Source organism: Ambystoma mexicanum, chromosome 10 (assembly GCF_040938575.1).
Source record: "Ambystoma mexicanum isolate Mex_15411 chromosome 10, UKY_AmexF1_1, whole genome shotgun sequence".
NCBI classification, from domain to species: domain Eukaryota; kingdom Metazoa; phylum Chordata; class Amphibia; order Caudata; family Ambystomatidae; genus Ambystoma; species Ambystoma mexicanum.
The window spans coordinates 614,210,382-614,230,393 of record NC_090932.1 but is presented as its reverse complement, the minus strand read 5'-3'; the positions used below and the strand labels follow the sequence as shown (position 1 = coordinate 614,230,393).

General features: G+C 43.8%; 1 protein-coding gene across 2 annotated transcripts in view; it reads right to left on the bottom strand.

The window, feature by feature from the left end:
* The window catches only part of NYAP2 (neuronal tyrosine-phosphorylated phosphoinositide-3-kinase adaptor 2), a 1,523,268-nt gene that overhangs the window by 470,998 nt on the left and 1,032,258 nt on the right, over window positions 1–20,012 (bottom strand). For both annotated transcript variants that reach the window (XM_069618180.1, XM_069618181.1), the window contains exon 4: window positions 15,513–16,613. In XM_069618180.1, the coding sequence (XP_069474281.1) occupies window positions 15,513–16,613 (1,101 nt within the window). The remainder of the gene's footprint in view (window positions 1–15,512; window positions 16,614–20,012) is intronic.

Sequence of the window (20,012 nt, the reverse complement as noted above, 5' to 3'; positions counted from 1 at the left end):
ACGCAAACACCCCGCACCCTTTCCCCGCGGGCTTCACCCGTCGGGCTTCGGCGTCCAGGCGTAAGAAGTGGAGGGGGCATGGCCAAAGTATGAAGGCCCTCCTGGGCCAAACAGAGTCCCCCTGCGGGACGCAAACACCCCATGCCCTTTCCCCGCGGGCTTCACCCGTCGGGCTTCGGCGTCCAGGCGTAAGAAGTGGAGGGGGCGTGGCCAAAGTACGAAGGCCCTCCTGGGCCAAACAGAGTCCCCCTGCGGGACGCAAACACCCCGCGCCCTTTCCTCGCAGGCTTCATATATATATATATATATCAAGTTAACAAAAATACATATAGATAAATAAGGGAAAGGAGTGTTGTATTTGAGGCTGTTATCTAAAATACCATGTGGTATTAGTGTGTTTAATTCATGCTGTTTCAGATTCTATAGTTAGAAAGGAAAGTAAAAGATTTGATGTGTTTGATACTTAAGTTGTCTTTTCTTTTTACTCTAGAAAAATAATTGTTTTCCCTGTCAGCACCGGATCCTTGGAGCGCCGGATCCCTGGAGGATACCACTGCATTAGAGTCCCCATGAAGGCCCCCTGGGCCAAAGAAGGGGGTGAAGATGATGACCCCAAAAGATGTGGAGATGATGACCGTGAAAGAAGTCCCATGAAGTCCTGGAATGGAGGAATTCCAGCAAGAACGGTTTTCTGTGTTATTTTTTTTTAACACAAACTATTATTTACAAAGTCTATTTCTATCACAGACTATTTTTACAATTTTTATCACAAATTGCGGGAGAACATGCTCCATTTTTGCTGGTTCCTGTGCTGTGGATTGCTATGAAACAGTGCTTGCACGTGTGGCCGTAATCTTAACTGCAAGCCCACAAGTCATTGCTCAGCAACTAGACACTGTGACGGAGCAGTTTGCGTGACGTTGGGTGGGTGTTGGTCCTTCCCAGCCAATCTGCTGATTTTATTCAGAGGGTGTGCGTCAATGTACATCTTGGCCTGACTCTGATGCACGTTCTGTTGCCAGAAACGGATTCCACTCCCCATATGGACAAGGTACAAAAAGAATGGGAGGAGGGGCTTGAGCATCCAGTGTCTACATGAGACAGAGCGTGCTCGCCCAACCCCCTCAATTATGTTCACATATAATTTTTCCATGTTACCTGGATGCCGCTTGCTTTGTAAGCATAGTGCTGAAAAATAAGTGAAGCTGAATAGTGACCGTGCGTACCGGGAAGTTGTGTAGTAGTCACCAATCTTTTGCCCTGTGGCGCAAAGTGTTTGTTTCTTATTTTTGATGTGATAGTAGATGGATCGAATTTGACTGAAAGAAGTGTAGTACTATTGAGGCATTATAATGAACCTTTTCGAAGGCACATTAGTGATCTCAAATGTAAATAATATTTTTGGGGGGTAATCTACACCAACTTCGCGGATGATACGCAGATTCTTATCCCCATCACAGGAAATATCAAACAAGACACCGTCAGTATAAATAAAATGTACTCCCTTATTCAGAATTGGATGGCCACCAATATTGTATGCCTCAATGGTGAAAAAACAGAGATCCTCATAGTAGGCGTCCCTACCCGTCTCAGCAAACTACCTCCTGATTACACATCTATAATTATAGATGGCACTCGCATCCCCATTTCACATCAAGTCAAAACCCTAGGGGTCTACCTTGATTCCAGTCTCACCAGGGATAAGCACGTCAATGGTCTTGCCTCCTCAACCTCATACTACCAAACTTATCGCAATTCGTCGACCCTTTCTCACGCCACAAAACTGCATCACACTTGCAAGGGCCCTCATAATGGCGAAGATGGATTACTGTAACATCCTTCTGCTAGGTACCTCAAAGAAAAACCTTAATAAAATGCAACTCCTACAAAACAGAGTGCTGAGATCAGCATTAGGCTTCAAAAAGAATGATCACATAATCCAGCACAGAAGCGATGCCCATTGGCTTCCCATTCAGGCAAGAATACTACATAACACTTACTATCACCCACAAATGCATCACACATCAGGCTCCCATTTACCTTAACCAGTGCATTACTTGCAAAATTAACACTAGAACACTCCGGTCCTATGCCAACACTATCCTGTTCAGCCCCCAGTACAAGAATTCCAGATCAGGCAATTCGAGTTTCCCTGTAGCTGCTCCTAGAATCCTGAACCCCCTACCCTCTATCATCTGCAACAAACCCTCCTTCCAACAGTTCAAAAAACTACTTAAGATCCGACTTTTTAATAAATACTAACTCATGAGAGTCACTCCTGTACCTAGTAACCACTTGTCCAGACTGCTACCAAGTAAATCCATGCCGTATCTACCTGACTCATCTCCCAAGTACCCTTGCAACATGTGATATAATGTATTCCTGTAACACCCAAGAATGTAAAGTTTTCTTTTGTAACACGTAAGAATGTTCTTCTCCGTCAACTTGTAAGACTGTAAATATCCTTGTATCAAGAAAGATTGCAAATTTCCTTGTAACCTATGCCGTGGTACCCTAGGGTTTTGGGCGTATAACACATACAATAAATAAAATAAATAAATAAATAAATCATCTGCGTGTGCTAGGTAGGATGAAATAATAAATCTCGGCACAAAACAGGATACCCTCATGAATCATATAAATGCAGTACCAAGGACACCCTCATATATCTTTGAGTGCAACAGAAACATTGGTTGTTATCATCATGAGTCTTCTAAGTATAAAAGACAAGCTGTCCCAGTCCATTATATAAGAGTGTTATACTTGCTGCCCTGACAAATCTATTAAAGGCAGTAAAGAGGCTACCATCATGAATCTTCTAAGTTCAATAGACATGACATGCAAAGAGTATGAGTTGGAGGGCATGCCTGCAGCTGGTGTTCACCAAGGTGGTGAGTGACTACTTAACCTTGAGGCTCAGCAGGAACTTTGCCTTTGAGTCTGCTGTGTGATAAGAGATGTCCAGTCTGCTCCAAGATTACAATAGGGATTCATTTAATGGCATGGACTAGATGTTTTGAGTACCCGTGTAAAGGTCTGGGTTGTAAGGAGATACGTAAGAGAGCAGATAGAGATATTCAATTTGCTGGAGGGAACAACCAGGTTTTGAGGGACTTTCTGAAGGAGAGGTAGTCTTCATTGTATCTGATGTTCAGAGGGAGGGAGTTTCAGTTACAGAGGATGGGAGCTTGGCTGAAGAAGGAGGATTCTCTAGTTCTAGTGGAATTGAAAGGAGGAATCACAAGGATGAGTGTAGAGACAGATTTGAGGCTGCTGATGGGTTGGTAGAATGTGAGCTTCCTTTGTAGGAAATCTGGGCCTGTCTTGTGGAGAGCATACTAATGGTTCTAGGGGTGTGTGTATTCTTTTTAGGAAGAATCTCCAGATCACTGGGGTGAAGTGTATGAAAGAATGGGGATGGAAGGATAGTATGTGCACTGCACATATTCAGGATGCTCAGTATTGTTTCTGCAATATATATGCTCCGAATGGGGGTGATGGTAGTTTTTTTGTAGCTTTAACGCAAATGTTGCAGAATGTAAATGCGATTAATGTGATTTTGGGAGGGGACTTCAATGTGGTTTTAGAACCTGGACTTGATAAAAGTGTGGGGGGTGTGGACAATGCCAACGCTCTGAAAAGAACAGCATTAAAGAGACTAATTGATGAATGGAACCTCACAGATGTTTGGAGATTGCAAAACCCTTCTACGAGACAATATACTTTCTTCTCTGCAAGGCATAATGCTTATTCGAGAATTGACCTCTTTATGACCTCTGGCATCTGTACACAATCATTCCAAAGGGGTAACATCGGATCACTACTTGTTTCGGACCATGCTCCAATCTCCATAGACTTGCGATTGACCTTCCCGGTTCCTAGGTCTAACACCTGGCGGATGAATGTCTCCCACTTGGACGACGATGAAATTGTGGACAAAATTGTTCAAGAAGCGAGATTCTTTATATCTGTGAATTGGACTGGTGAAGTCAGGGTGGAGTTTGTGTGGGAAGCCTTCAAATCATATATGCGAGGATTGTTGATTGGTTTGTCCAGCAAAAAGAAAAAAACATGAGAGATGCAGAAGTGAAAAAGCTTATTGTGGACATTCAGGATCTTGAGAGAAATAATATGCAAAACTTTTCAGATGAGACTATTAAAATATTGAAGCAGAAAAGGAGACGATTGGAAGATTTGTATTCTTCGAAGGCTGAGTGGTTGCTTTTTAGAACCAAAAGCAACTACTATGAAAAAGGAGAAAAATGTGATCGACTTCTGGCACATCGGTTGAGGGTTATGGACAGTGGCAGATCTGTCAATGCAGTGGAATGACAGGATGGGTTGGTGACTTTTGATCCTGTGGAGATTAATGCAGCATTTCTGTCGTATTATAAAACCCTGTACTCTTCAGAGATCAACTTATCTGAGCGTACAATTGGTCAATTCATTGATGACTGCCATCTGAAGAAAGTGAGTTTGGAATCCTTGGAGTGTATGGAAAGAGATTTGAACGTGGAGGATCTCAGGTTGGCTGCTTATGCGCTGAATTCTGGGAAGTGTCCAGGCCCGGATGGGCTACCAGCTGAACTTTTCAAAATGTTCCCAGAAGAGGTGTTTGCTTTGATGCTAGAGATGCTGCGCGCCTCTTTGAGGAATGGGTGCCTTCCAAGTTCAACAAGACATGCTTCAATCTCCGTTTTTCTGAAGGAGGGACGATCACCAGTGAAAACTGGCAGCTATAGGCCGATCAGTTTATTGAACACGGACAACAAGATTTTCGCCAAGGCGTTAGCTTTGAGGATTGAGAATGCGCTGATGGATATCATAGATGTAGGCCAATCTGGATTTGTAAAAGGCAGACATGTTTCAGAAAATGTGAGAAGATTGTTGCTGACACTGTATGAAAGCAAAGAACATGATAATGATGTGGTGACATTGTCCTTGGATGCTGAGAAAGCTTTCGACCGTATTGAATGGACATATCTTTTAAGTACATTGAAAGGCTTTGGTTTTGGCGATACCATGATCGGATGGATAAGACTGCTGTATTCCCGGCCGACTGCTTGTGTTCGGACTAATGGCATGGACTCGGGCATTTTTGAACTTGGGAGAGGGACGAAGCAAGGCTGTCCACTGTCGCCAATTCTGTTTGTGATCGCCATGGAATTGCTGGCTGTGAGGATAAGAGAAGAGGATAGAATTGAGGGCGTACGCTTTGGTGCAGCCTCCCAGAAAGTTTGGTTGTATGCGGATGACATGCTGGTGGTGGTTCAGAATGTGGAGAGCTCCATTCCTGTGCTGATGGAGTTGATCGATGTGTTCAACAAGGTTTCTGGATACAAGATCAATTGGACCAAGTCGGAAGCGCTGCCGGCATCAACCACTTGCACTGTTTTGAAGATGCAGGGTTTTCCCTTTAAGTGGTGTCCGAATAAGATGAGATACCTTGGGATTTGGCTAACGAATGATGTCTCGAAAATAATGGATGTCAATATTACACATGTGATTCAATCTTTGGAGGTGGACCTGAAGAGATGGAATGCACTTAAATTGAGTCTCTGGGGGAGAGTGAATGCCATCAAAATGACATCAACACCGTGAATCAACTATGTGCTCAGTGTGCTTCCCCTGGACGTAAAGAAGGGCCATTGGCGGAAAATTGAGAGTTTAATCCAGTCTTTTCTCTGGGAGAACAAACAGCCACGCCTCAGCTTGTGGAAATTGCAGCTGCCCCAAGACTGTGGAGGTTTGGGGGTTCCTGACTTTGAGAATTATCATTTGGCCTTTGGAGCCAGGCATCTGGTTCCATTTATTGAAGATTCGGAGGATGTTTGGACGCTGGCGGAATCAAGTAGTTCTTCTCCGTTGCCGCCTAGGGCCATACTGTCCACGGTGGATTGATCTGGTTATCGCTCATTTCCGCCGACAAGATTCCTGAGAACTTGTTGGAGGGAACTATGGAAGAAAAGTAAGCGTAAGGTATGTGATAATGATTACATCCCTATCTGGTTGAATCCAGGTATTTTGCTGAATGGGAGGCCGCTATTGTGGTTGAACTGGCTCCTGAGTGGTGTACTATGGTTGAGTGATCTGATGGAAGACGGCAAATGGATCAGCTATAGAAGACTTTCACAAATTAAAGATCTCAGAGACTGTACAGTGGGTGAATACAGAAAAGTGAGAGGTTTGCTGCGGAACCAGAGAACTGTTGATGGCGGTGGTTGGCAGTTATGGCAGTTATGGCTACCTGAATATAAGACATTAGGTGGTATGGCGTCCAAAGTATATAGAAATCTGAGCCAACAGTACACGCCAGCAGAGGGGTTGTTAACTAAGTGGTCTGGGGTCCTTGGCTCTGATATGACTGTGGAGAGGTGGAGGTTTCTTTGTAAAAACGTAACTCTGACATCCATTAATCTTGAAGAACAATGCCGCCAAATCAAAATTCTTAACAGAGTGTTTTGGACTCCCCAGAGACTTTATGCGAGAAGGATGATTGACTCAGAGTCCTGTTGGAGGTGCAAGCATGATGTCGGCTCCTTTGAACACTTGATCTGGGACTGTTATGAACTGAGGACATTTTGGAGGAGTGTCACTGATAAGATTAATGAGGTTCTATTACTGCAAGAGGATTTTGATTATAACACTATCATCTTGGGTGAGGATGATAAAGTGGAAGATCTCACTTATCCACAGAAATGCTGGTTTTTTAGGGCTACAAATTCTGTGAAAAAAATTGTTTTGAGAAAATGGAAATGTGATGAGAGACCGACCTGTTCAGAATGGGTGGAGGACTTGAGGCAAGTGGCCAGAATTGAGAAGGTTATCCTTCGCAGGAGCAAAAAGTTGAAATTGTTTGATGATATGTGGGGTGGGTTTTTGGATGACATGTGATAATAAGTTGGCCTGTTTTGCTTTTTAGATTCTGTGAAGGTTGGGGATGGATATGGGGTGTGGATTCTATGCAACGAGTTCTACGATTACAATGCTGATAAGTTTGTTGCTTGTATGTTTTCTATAAAATTCAATAAACTTAATAATAAAAAAATGTGTGATGTACAGGGCTTTAAAGGATGCCAGGTGGCTGAAAGTCAGCTAGTGAAGCATTATAATGGCAGGAGTGATGTGTTCCCTGGGTGAGAGTGTTTTGGATTATCTTGAGTTTTCTGAGCTGACAGCCAGGAGCGCTCAGCTAAAGGCAGTGTGTGTAGTCTAAGCGGGAGAAGATGATGGCAAGGATATCTGAGACTCTGTGAGGATAGAAGAGATATGGAATAATTCACCTGAGGATGTGTAGGTGGAAATGAAATGTTCTGGACACATTGTTGATTTGGCAAGCGAGAGTTAGGTTTGAGCCCAAGGGGCATCCCAGGTTGGGTGGGGCTCCTAGGGAGGGTGGCCAGGGGGGTAGGTTAAGGGGGGTGAGAGAGGTTTTACCACATATTGGAATTTCAGTTTTGACAGGATTGAGGATTAGGTGGTTGGTCGTCATCCAGTGGTCGATTTCAGAGAGGCAAGAGGCCAGGTCAGGCCTGGGTGAAACCAGCGTCTTGAGAATCTTTAAAATGATCTGAGTATCGTCAGCATAGTTGTTGTAGGTAAGAATATGAGTAGGGTATAATGTAGGGATTGAAGAGAAGGAGGGACAAGGAGCTCTCTGAGGAACCCCTTTGGAAACAGGTCGAAGGGGGAGAGGAGCATGATTTGTGAGCGGTTGTAGAGGAGGAGAAAATCCACCAAAGGGCAGAGTCCCTGATGCCTAGGGAGTGGAGTCTGTCAGTGGGGATGGCATGGTCTATAGTGTCAAAACCAGCAGCGAGGTCAAGGAGAATAAGTGCAGCACATCCTTCCAAGTCTGCTATTCTTTTCATGTCATCCCAGGTGGAGAAGAGGGAAAATTATGTTCTGAGGGGTCGGGATTCAGATTGGGCATGGTCGATAAGGTAGTTGGAGTTTGTGTAAAGGCATAGCTGAGAGTATACAATGCAGTCTAAGAGATTGGCAATGAAGTGTGTGTTTGAGATGCGCAGTATTTGAATGTAACAAGAGGGTCGGGAGAGGGCTTTTTAAGGAAGTGCTTTGCATGCAAGGTTTTGAAGGCCTCTGGGAAGATGCCTGTAATAAGTGAATTGTTGATGATGGCTCTGTCAATGCTGCCTGCAGAATTTGAGGAAATGATGTTCTTAAAGAGTGATGGTGACAGGGATCTCAATGGCAGCTGGATTGGCCGTTTTGGGAAATAGCTTTAGGAATGCAGGGTGAGAAATGGCCATGAAGGAAGAGAGGATTGTTTGGGAGAGAAGAGGAGTGGATGAGACCGGAGAATGAGGCAAAAGGGGTGGTGCTCACTTGGATTTGATCGATCTTTGTCTTTCAATGGCCATGTTGAAAACATGATCTGACAGGGAATTGCACACAGATTTGGAGTTAGGTTATCGAGGGGTGGAATGCTGTGATGATCCTGTGGAGTTCCCTGCTAGGATTACTGGAGTTGGCTATTCTGTTTCCATAGAAGGATCTTTTAGCTTTCCTTATTTCCATCCTGTACACCCATGTCCGTCTGAAGAGTCAGGTTGGCCCACCATTTGCGTTTGAAGCAATGTTTATGTGATTTGAGGGTGGGTGTGTACCACTTAGGTTTAGGACCTGCTCTGCAGGAAGCGGATCCCATCAGTGTGAGAGCAGTGAGGGTGTTGGAGAGCCATTAGTCGAAAAGGTCAATTGAGGGGGGTCCTTCATGGAGGTAGAGGGCTGCGAGGGAGAGTAGGAGGCAATCTGCCAGGTCAGGGTTTACAGTTACCATGTTCCAGAGAGGTACATGGGTGTGCAAGGAGGGCCTGGAGTTACAGTGGGTGGAGGGAGAAAGGGTCAAGAAAGAGAAGATGTCAGGGTGACCAGGCCAGACTATAGGATGGGGGGTGATGGAGATTGAGTTGGTAGAGCTGAATAGAGGGTCAAGTGTGTGTTCTTGCATGTGGGTGGGGAAGGATATCAGTTGTGTAAGGTTGAGAGCTTCCATTTTGTTCATGGGTGTACGTGTCATAGGATTCGAGGGAATAGCAAACCAGAAGTTGAAATCTCCTGATACGGTGAGAGAAGGGTGAGCAGTGAGGAGGACTGATAGGGAACCGCTAAGAGAATCTGCTAAGTTTCTGTTGTAGCCAGTGGGTCTGTAGAGAAAAATTAAACTGCAGGTGATGGATGGAGAGACTTTGAATTTTACTAGTAGTAATTTTAGGACTGTGAGGTGTTGTTTGTAGAGGATGGCTAGCCCTCCTGCTCTACTGGACCTGTTGTGCACAATCAGGGAGTAGCTGAAGGAGAATGCCTTGTGTGCAACAGGTTCAAAGTCGTCAGAGAACCCAGTTTCTGTGATGCAGAGAATGTCTGGGTTTCCATCAGAGATTAAGTTAAAGATGATGTGTTTGTTTTTGGAGACAGAGCTGGCGTTGATGAGGATGCAGGAGAGTGGGTTACCTCCTGGAAAGAGGGAAGGAGGGGTGCATCTAGGACTGTGAGTAGGGGAGGGAGTGCTGGGGGGAGGCAAAGGGTGTAGGGAAGGCACATTCGGAGTGCCTGAGGGGGAGACAGGGAGGGTAGATGTGAGCAAGGTGGGGATGGAAGGGGAGCGGTGGTAGGCAGGGGAGTTTCTGGGGGGTCTTGAGCGGGGGCGGGAAGATGGGGTCGAAGAAAGTATGTCGGAGAGGGGGAGGAGGGGAGTGTTTGTATATGATTAGTGTGGATTAAGCGGTAAGGTGAGCTGGGGAGGTAGCCGAGGGCCAGAGGGTGGTGGCAGGAGGAAGGAGGAGATGAGGCTCAGGGGGAGGCGGGGGGTTTTGCTGCGGGCAGGTTTAGGAAATATTGTAGGGGATGTAAAGATGGAATGGAAAGAGTTTGGAGGGGCAGGACCGCACGATGGTCGAGGTGGGAGCAGGGAAGATGATAGGGTGGGTGATTTCCTGATGTGTCAGAGTCCTTTGAGTTTATGCCTGGGAGCAAATGGTGTATGTGTGAGTGTAGGAACAACTTATGACAGCAGAGTATTAGCTAAGGCGACCAAGGTGCACTTAGGGAGGGGAAATGTGCATTAGGGAAGGAGGAAAGATGGGGTGGAGGGAGGTAGACTGTTGAGTAGGAAGGTGTGGATGGGGCAAGCAGTGTGCATGTATGTGGGCCTCAGGAAGAGGTGGAGAAAAAGGGTGGGGCGGAGAGACATGGCGGACCAGAATTCTGGTTTCTGGAGCGCCTGTGGGCGGCTCTTTTCTGGGATGTGTGTGGCATGGTAGAGGCGATGTTGTCTGGGGGCTTTGATCATAGAAGGGCATCTAGTGGCATGGGCTATTTGTGTGAGAGGGGCAAACATGTGGTCAGGAAATGTGCGCAGAGCCTGAGAATGTAGCTATGAGTCAAAATAAGACAGTACCTAAAGTGGATTCAACAATATGAACAGTGTCTAAAATGCAACTAGATTTAGGCTATGAAACAGAAACTAAATTGCAACTGGCTTCAACAATGTGAACAGTACCGAAAAAGCAACTAGAATAACTAATGTGGAACAGTACATAGGATGCACTTGAGTTCAGAAAATATGAACAGTACCTAAATACAGTTGGGTTCAGCAAATATGAAACAGTAAGTATAATGCAACTAGATTAAACATGTGTACAGTATCTAAAATGCAACTAGAATTGAAAATGTGAAACAGTACATAAAATTCAATTGGGTTCAACTAAAAAAGTGGAGCAGTCCTCAGGATTCACTTAGGTTCAGCAAACATGAACAGTAACTAACATGCAACTAGATTCAAAGTGAACAGTACTTAAGATGTGTAGAATATGGGAGCAATCCCAAAGATGCAACTAGAATCAGAGCATGAAACAGAGCCAAAGTATCAAATTCAGAACATTAGTGAAAGGGGATTGAATAGCAAATGTAATCAATTAACACTGCAGCTTTTAAGCGGACAGATACTTGGGGTCTTACCTTGTTGTTGTAGAAGGCTTCCTGGCTAGGGCTGCCCTGGCAAACAGAGGCAAACAGTGGTTGGGAGATGTCCTTTTCTGTAGCCATTCTCTGGCTGCCAGGACAGGGCTGCTCTGGGGGAGCATCTGAAGGGCAAAGGTTCCAATCATTAGGCCGGTGGAGGGGACTATGGGATCCCAGGGAGAGCAGGAGGACAAACCAGGTAGGGTGGAGCAAGGCAGGAGCAGGAATCGGGGATAAACACACAGAAATGGAGGCCCAAAGTACGAGCAGCCAAGTTTTAACGACAGGGCAGCTCAAGGCTGTGGATGCTTACACGGCCAAGCTGCGAGGAAGAAATGCAGTGCAGGAAACATAAGCAATTGTTTTAAAAGCACTATAGTACTATACCAAGGTTCCAGTCACAAGGCCGGTGTAGGGGCCAATGGCATCCCAGGGAGAGTGGGTGTTGAAACCAGGGAGGGCAGGAAAAGGCAGGAGCAGAAATCAGGATAAACACACAAAAATGGAGGCCCAAAATATGAGCAGCCAAGTTAGATCAAACATCAGGAGAGCTCAAGCCTGTGCATACTTACCGGATTGAGCTCCGAGGAAGAAATGCAGGGTAAACGCTCAATAAAAGCTATCAATATTTGTTGGATATTGTGTTATGTTTATGAGATTAACAGCCTTGAGAATGACCAGGTGGTCGAAACACGTGCCGGTTATGTACACTATGGAATAAATCCTGTACTACAATAGAACAACTTGTTATTTGTATACCAATTGGTAAGAATACCAAGTTTATTAGAGGCAACATCCGGAGCGCGAGTCATCTTTCCCAATTTTTTGATTCTTTGTTTACATTGAGGCATAGTGCATGGTGCTACTTATGATCACAACCACCATAATCCAATTGATATTGCATATGTGTCAGCTCCTGTGAGCCAGCTCAACTTTGGAAGATTACATGTATTCTGTTCAGCCGGATGTAGCCCGCCAAATGGCACAGGCCTCCTATTTGATCTTTGTGAGGGCTGATAACATCCTCCACCTGAGACAGCCGCACAACAGGCATCAAGGGAGCACACAGAAGGGGAGGGGTCGGATTATGAAAGGCAGGAGTGATGGGGAATGGGAGAACGTTTCCACCATTTTGATTCTCACTCTCTCTTTTCTGTCCCCTCCACTCTCTCTGGAACAAAGCACTTTGGGTGTGACATCCCGGCGCAAGGTTTGGACCACTGAGGCAGGCTAGCTTTAGGCCAGTCACCTGATGACTCTTGCCCTTAAAAGGGGGGGTCATCCACCCCTTCACTCTGGAACTATGCCTAAGAAGAACTCACTGGACTTCCTTTGGAAACGTTGCAGTTTCCAAAGCCCTCAGCCTGATTTGAAGAAGGAGCTATCCAAGGCAGAAAAAATAGCTGCACCCTATCCACTCCCAGGGCACATTAGGGGTGAACCTATGCTGTGGACCAGGACCTGCCACTCTCCCCATGTCCTTGATTCACCCTGAGTGGGCCTCACAGCAACCAACATACTAGACCAGCTGAAGCTCCCTGTTCTAATACACTGAAGGTGGTTGATCCGTGTTCACTGCACCAGGAACAAGAGGGAAGTCACCGTAGCTGGGTGCTGCGTTCCTTCACCCTTCAAACACTGCATGCACCTTCGATCAGCTTGACACTGCATCATGTCCCAGCCAAAGATCATCACCTAGCAGGCCCAGGACTTGAACTGAATCACTGGAGAGTCACTTGCTAACTCTAACCAGTGGTTACAGCAATGGCTCAGCCCAGCTAGCCCATGAACTACACCTTATCGATTGCACCTCGAAACACCCAAGATCACTACTTTGATGACTGTCTCCCACCGACTCGAACCACTGGAGCGTCATTCATCGAGCCCTCCCAGTGACTGAAGCCAGACTTGGTCTGGCCAACTGCAAAGAGTACATGGGACAACTCAAAATGCATCTTTGAAGATTTGCCTTTCTACCACACAGAGCACCCGCTTTCATCCCTTCTCGATGCCCGCTAGCTGCCGAGGCATCAACAATCCTAAATGCATAAACTGAGCCCTATCTGCTCTCATCGACGTTCAACCCCGCATCGGATTGAATCAGCCCCCAGAAAATGAATCCAGGTACTGTTGACTCTGAACTACCCCCTTAGTCCAGATGCAGCCTAGAGATGGTAGGGTCGCGATTGGTCCTGCTTTCTACAAAATATCCTTTTTATGGTACTGTCTTACCTAGCACCCCTTGAACTACGCTCAGAGAGGTACTTCCTCCAGTCTGTATCATCTTCTCTTTTCTTCCTTCGGTTTAGGGGTTTGAGAATATACCCTTCCTTCAGCCCACCTTATGACAAAAGGCAAAGGATGTACATCTCCTAACTGTCCCTGTTTTACCTTTGTGTTTGCATTGAGTTTTGGTTTGCAGAAGGGTGGGTGCTGAGTGGGCCATATTACCGCTACTCATCCTTGTACCCCTGCAGAATTTGTCACAGTGACTACAGTTCATTGTAACGAGGACGACATGTATGGCATTATCAACTGCATGATTTAGGAAATCGTAGCAGAACTCCATGGCGGTTGGACATAACATGCGGCATATTTTTCTCTGCATCGCTGCTCAACAAATGCTATTCTTAACACATAAAAAAACACATTCTATACAGCTTTGATATATAGTTTCTAGAACAATGGCCTTTGCTCAGTTATGAATAGGTGCATGGGACTGGCTTTGAATTCTTATTTGAAAGGACGTTTTCAATGCAGTACTTTCTATCGCTCAGGATCTATCTCAGCATTCTCAGAAAATAAACATTCTGAGCATCACTTCTTGCAAACTGAACCCGATTCAAGTTGCTTGTCTGCTAACATCTGTTGTCGTTTAATAAATGGATAATCTCAATATGGCAATAAGCAAATGTCTCTGAACAGATGGGGCTGATTCACAAAAGTTCAGGTAAATACGAGAAACATGCATTTGATTTTCATTTTCAGTATTATGTGTTTTTTAAATAGGTAAAAATAAAAAGGAGTGTAGGCGTTGCTTTGAAATTTAGAATAAGTCGCATAAAATTCCAATATTGGGCAGGCCAAAAAAGATGATCCCTGTCCCAAAAGCAGTTTTGTGCTCCTTCTGAGCTCTAAAAGACTTACTTTTAGCCTATTACATTAACAACTCATATTTGCAAGGATATACTACTCTACGTGGCATTGCGACAACGCTGCTGTCGCACATGATCCTGTTCTTCTGCACTGAAGAAACGGGTTTGACAATGAATACGAGTGTATCAGCAATCTCGTAAACTAGTTGCAATTTCATGGCGGAAAGGCGCCTAGCCCTGAATTGGTGGTCATCATAGGAGTAAAGGTCTTTGGGCCTCGTTTTAAGTGGAGAAATAGAAGCATAAAACCGCCTGTTTTTGAAACAATGATGAGATGGAAGATGGGAACGAAACGAGAGGAGAGCTTCACCTAACAGTCCTTCTCTGTCTCATATGTTGGCCTCGCTGTACTGCTACATGACATTTTCATGGAGGCGTAAACAGCTTGCAATGGAAACCTGCCTCAGTTTTGCAACTGGTCAAGATGAGGGCGATATCAAAGAAATCCATTGCAAAGCATTCACAGGCAGCAGCATTTACATTTCCACGAGATGGAGAGGAAAATGGAAAGAGTAAAAGCAAGTTCTTCTCACCTTTACTATTTCCTTGTCCATTGTGCCTCATGGACCTGTGAAACTGCATGCAGGGCATCCCAGATTGTTGCGGTCCCCTGCATGCAATTTAGATTTTTACTAAAATGATCCCTTTTATGTTGCTGCTCATGAAATCTATTTCCTGACACGTGGATATTGCAAATGCCTTAGAGCTTCCATTGATTTATTAAATGGTGTCATGTTATAGGATCTACAAACAACTGTTGGGTAGCTAAGCCAATTCTATGGCCCAAATCAGTAACCAAAAGTACAACTCATGTCTACCAGATACAGCAAAAGCAAACTCCCTTCCATATCAATGAAATGCAATAGAATATGTTCATGGTATTGGACATATTTTCTGTTTTTGCTGAAGAGTGTGTTGCATGACGATATAATGAGGGCATTATCACCAAATTAGCAACATCTACAGAGTAAGTTCTAAAAGTGTTCAAAATCACAAAAAGAAGGCTAAAAACAAATATAATGTAATGCATGACAATCTTATCGAATTGAAGCAACTGGAGAGAAAGACAGAACCAATTGAAAATGCTAATATGCTTCACGACTAATATCTTTGATAATGGCAAGTACAAAATAATATATACAGCTAACATAAAGTGATAGCCATCAACATAAATGTGTTTAAAGCATAAATAAATGGTGAATACTGTAAATGTATAAATGCCAAAAAAGACTTCATATGACATTTGCTTCCTTGCATCATTTGAGCAGCCAAACAATTATTCATTTCTCCATCTCTACCTTCAAATATGCGCTTTATCATTGACAAATGTTTTTCTGAAAGTTGTTGGGAAATAATGCGAGTGAAACTTACTCTCAGAAGGTTCTTTCGATCTCCTCCCACTGGATGATTTCCTCAGCAAACTCCTTCCTGATGTAAAGAGACTAGTCAATTCATCCAGAGGGCTTGTAGGTGTTCTCGACCTTGAGCCACTCTGACAGGATGCTTGAGTATTTGTTGAGGCGTTTACCATTTTACCCCCTTCTGGTAGCGTGTTTTTGACAGAAGAATGAGGCACTGAGTGAGAACTTCTTGAGAGACTTCCTGAATGTACAGCATCATATGGTGGAGGTCTTTTGAGGCTTAAAGGGGTCAGTGATCTACCCATACTAACAGGCGATGGGGAGGCGGAATGGCTTTTGGGATAACCATGTGGAGATTGTGTTCGATACAAAGTCGAAGTATTTGGTGGTGATGAAGAATGCCCAGTGGGAGGAGTACCATGAGATCCTGCAGGCTCTTTCTCAACTTTTTGATGTCCAGGAGTTTGAGGTGGCACTGGTGATGGAGATGTCCCAGCCTGTTGTTTGATGTATGACACATTTTCCAGCACAGGAAGCTTTGCAACCTCAAGGGGTGTTAACGGGGATTCATCTGAATTTGGGGAACACTGTGCTGGTGCAGGAGGGAATACAAGCAATGGAGGTCTATGAGAAAGTAAATTTGGAAAAGGTGGTGGAATATCACATAGTAAGCCCTTGGGAGTAGATGGCACTGAGGACTTGGTGAATTCTAGATCAGGCACTGTGGGAGTAGCACACTGAGAAGAACAGGTATGATGGTCAAATTCATATGGGCACTTGGAATCTTGGCTCAAATCATCAAATGCCGGATAGTTCATTTCTTCATACACTGCTTCACACTGGTCATCATCATCATCCCTTTTAAAGTCTCTCAGTATGTTTCCAACCATATCTATGTAAACAGGTTCGTCATCATCCTCAGTGTCTGGTGCAGGACTATTGATTTGGGATGAAGAAGCCTCCCTGGATAAAGTGGCCCGCATTGACCCATGTTTCTGGATGTAGGTTTCGTCAAATGAAGTGCTAAGTTGAGTATTTGGATTTCGTTTCGGTTTTGGTGGAGGAATCTTCTTTGAATATTCTTCACTAAATGGTCGTTGCTTGGAAGACACTAAAATCAAAATATAAAAAATGTGCTGTTTTAAAAGGAATTCATTTGTTTCTCAACATACTTATGGTGCAGTTTTACTTTGCAAAAATCAAATAGATGCATTGAAAAATCCTATGTAACTGAAAAATGTTATTGCTTCTGATAATATTCACAATGTATTTTCAAATTCATTCGTGGGCTAAGCCTTTTTAACTGGGTTTTAAGGAGCCTGAATTAATGTATTCTTTCAACAAAGAAATGTTAAAAAACATAAAATAAAGGTGAAGTTTAAAACATGCAAAATATTTTTTAGCTCTTTTCTTGCACCCTGATCGAGTTTTCCCATTCATTCTGAAATCTGCATTATCTAAACAATGTGGCACCGGGATATCAGGCAGCGATAAGGGTGTTACGGGTTCACCTACCGGTGGGTTTTACCGGCAGCACCATAATGATCCCCAATGTTTCTCTATTGATATATTTATGAAAATAGTCTGCCATGATTTTCCCACAAAGTGGTTTTCAAAAGTACCAGAGATTATGCATTGCATTCTGCATGTAGGACTTTACACAGGAGGTACAAGATCTCATTAATTACAGGACACTTGGTAGAACTGAAAACTAAATTGTGATTTGTCTCACAATGCCATACTTTATTTGTCATCCTGGTTGTTCAGTTTTGATTTGTAACTCTTGAAATTATCCATACATTTGTTACTTACCTGAAATTTTCATTACACTTGGTCCTACTCATTCAATCCTTATGAAGATTACTCCACAACTGGTAGATGGGTAACCCTGCTTGTATTATTAACATGGAATACATGTGTTTTATCCTAGTAAGATGGATGCACATATAGATGTAATTACCAATATGGAAGGGAATGATACGTAGGAGGTGGAAACTCCTAATGTGTAGGCATTATAAATATGGGAGCATAGTAAATCATGTTCACATGTTATTGTCATTTTTGATTGGCTTGACACTGACAGGTGACAATATTCTAGGTTGTCACATGGCGTGTATCCAAGGCTTTTTTTTAAAACTATCTAAAGGAGAGGAGAAAGGGGCCTAATGTTGGCATTAAGGATGTTTTAATTTCCCAGTAAGAATCAAAGAAACATGTGTACCAGACAAAAGTGTTCATAAACACGGGCAGAATTATCACTTAATCTGAGAAGCTCATGCCCCGAGTGACCCCCATACATCTCTAAATGCCGGGTCTGCAACGTGGGTAGGGGCTTAAATCAAATAACCTGCTCCGTTAATTTTTCTGCCCATGGTGATTGCTATAAAATGTGATTTTTAAAATATATTATTTATGAATTTACCTCATACTATAGAACATTCTTGTAAAAAAAACAGAATTTAAGTGAAATAAAATAAAACACAACCCTGATGACAAAGTTCATAATAATAATGATGATTAAGCAATGTGTACTCTAAGTATACCATAAGATCATTTTGGATGGATTCATATCTTCTTTCGTTTACTCAGATATGAACACTGCTTCCTTTTGACAGTGCATCACACCAACCAGTTGGTGAAAAATATTTTCTCCTGAAGACGTTATGAAAGGGGACAGAAACATGAAGTGGTAAATAGTTGCAATTGCACACCATGGATTGGATGAAATTAGCATATATTCAGGGTTATAACAGTCTTTTTGTAAGAAAAGGTGGAATATGTATTTGTGCAAATCAAACAATCATTGTGGCTCTTGATAAGAGATATCTGCTCTGAATTAGAACTACACAATTATGAGGCAACATGTCAAAGATTTAAAGTAATTACTTAGTTCCATTACTGGCTAAACTCAACTAAAGCGCCATAGTTATAGCACAGTGTTCTCTCACAGAGAGTTTAGTTTTAATATTATCACAAAGGCATGTTTTTAAAGTTTTCTTTTATATACAACTGCTCAAAATATACAAATGTGTGCATCTCCACCCTTCTCTTCCAAAGTGCCAAGAAATAACACAAAATTATATTAAGCACAAATCGAAGGATCTGAGACGGATGATTGTCAGGATTCTTTTTAAAAGAAAGAATAGTACTAAATATAATTATAATTGATCATAAGTAATTAAGGGAGCGTGAATTTCATTCTTGAAATTTGAAGCATAATTTCAGACAGTACAGGAGTAACTATTCACCATTGAATCAAATGGCAAAACGATACCACTAACAGGGAGTTATTTACCTTAAAATTCAAACGCTATGCTGAAACCTATGCTTCCAATGATTTGTAGAAGGGTTTGATGCATCTATGTAACTGAAATAGTACATGATTAACTTACTATTACCAACAATTGCAATGGATCATAAAGATGTAGACTTTGAGTTAGAAAATCAAAGAGTGCTATTGCCTTTCGGGTGACCTCTAGGGAAATCATGATAGGTTATAGCAAATTGGCTGACTGATCAATCGATTGATAGCTACTATAGCAACAGCTAAACTAGCAAAACGCTCATTTACATGAAACAGAACACAATGTCCGTTTTTATAGCAGTAGGAGTAACACAGGTGTGTTCACCAGCCATGTTTCACAAATATACAGGCCGATTCATGGAATTAATGTGCACCGAAAATTTCGGCGAAAACGTGCGATTCGCAGTGAAAGAGCGAAAATCGCAGTGCAAGTGCGATTATCGCACAGAAAACAGTGCACATCTATTCATGGAAGTCCGTGCATGCGCAAAATGTGGGATGTGCGCTGAAAAAGTGCGCGGCGCACGCTGGCGCACAGGTCATCGAACGCCGTGCGATAAGGCCACAGCGAATTCGCACATAGCGCGGCGCACATAACAAAAGTAGGCGTAACACGGGGCGTTAGATGCAGAATGGGGAACAACTCGTGAAAATGTGGGCGTCACGGGGGAAGTACAGGAGGCAAGTGCGCGGAACGCCCACACGCTCGTCTACAACAGGTATTCATGGAATGGAATAGGGAAAAACAGCGCACGGCCAAAGACGCGCACAGTCCCATACATGTCCGCCACACGAAAGCAGGTGGTAGCGTCCCTGCGCCGGAAAAAAATGTGCGCACGAAGTTCCACATGCGAATGGCCTGGGTGCGTGTATTTCAGGGGTGTGCGAGAAGTTCCACACGCGATTGGCCTGGGCGCGTGTATTTCAGAGGTGCGCGAGAAGTTTCAAACGCGATCGGGCCTGGGGGAGCGTGTGCGTGTATTTCAGAGGTGTGCGAGAAGTTCCACATGCGATTGGCCTGGTCGCGTGTATTTCAGGGGTGCGCGAGAAGTTTCACACGCGATTGGCCTGGGCGCGTGTATTTCAGAGGTGCGCAAGAAGTTTCACACGCGATCGGGCCTGGGGGAGCATGTGCGTGTATTTCAGAGGTGCCTGGGGGAGCGTGTGTGTGCACATCAGAGGTGCACGAGAAGTTCCACACGCGAT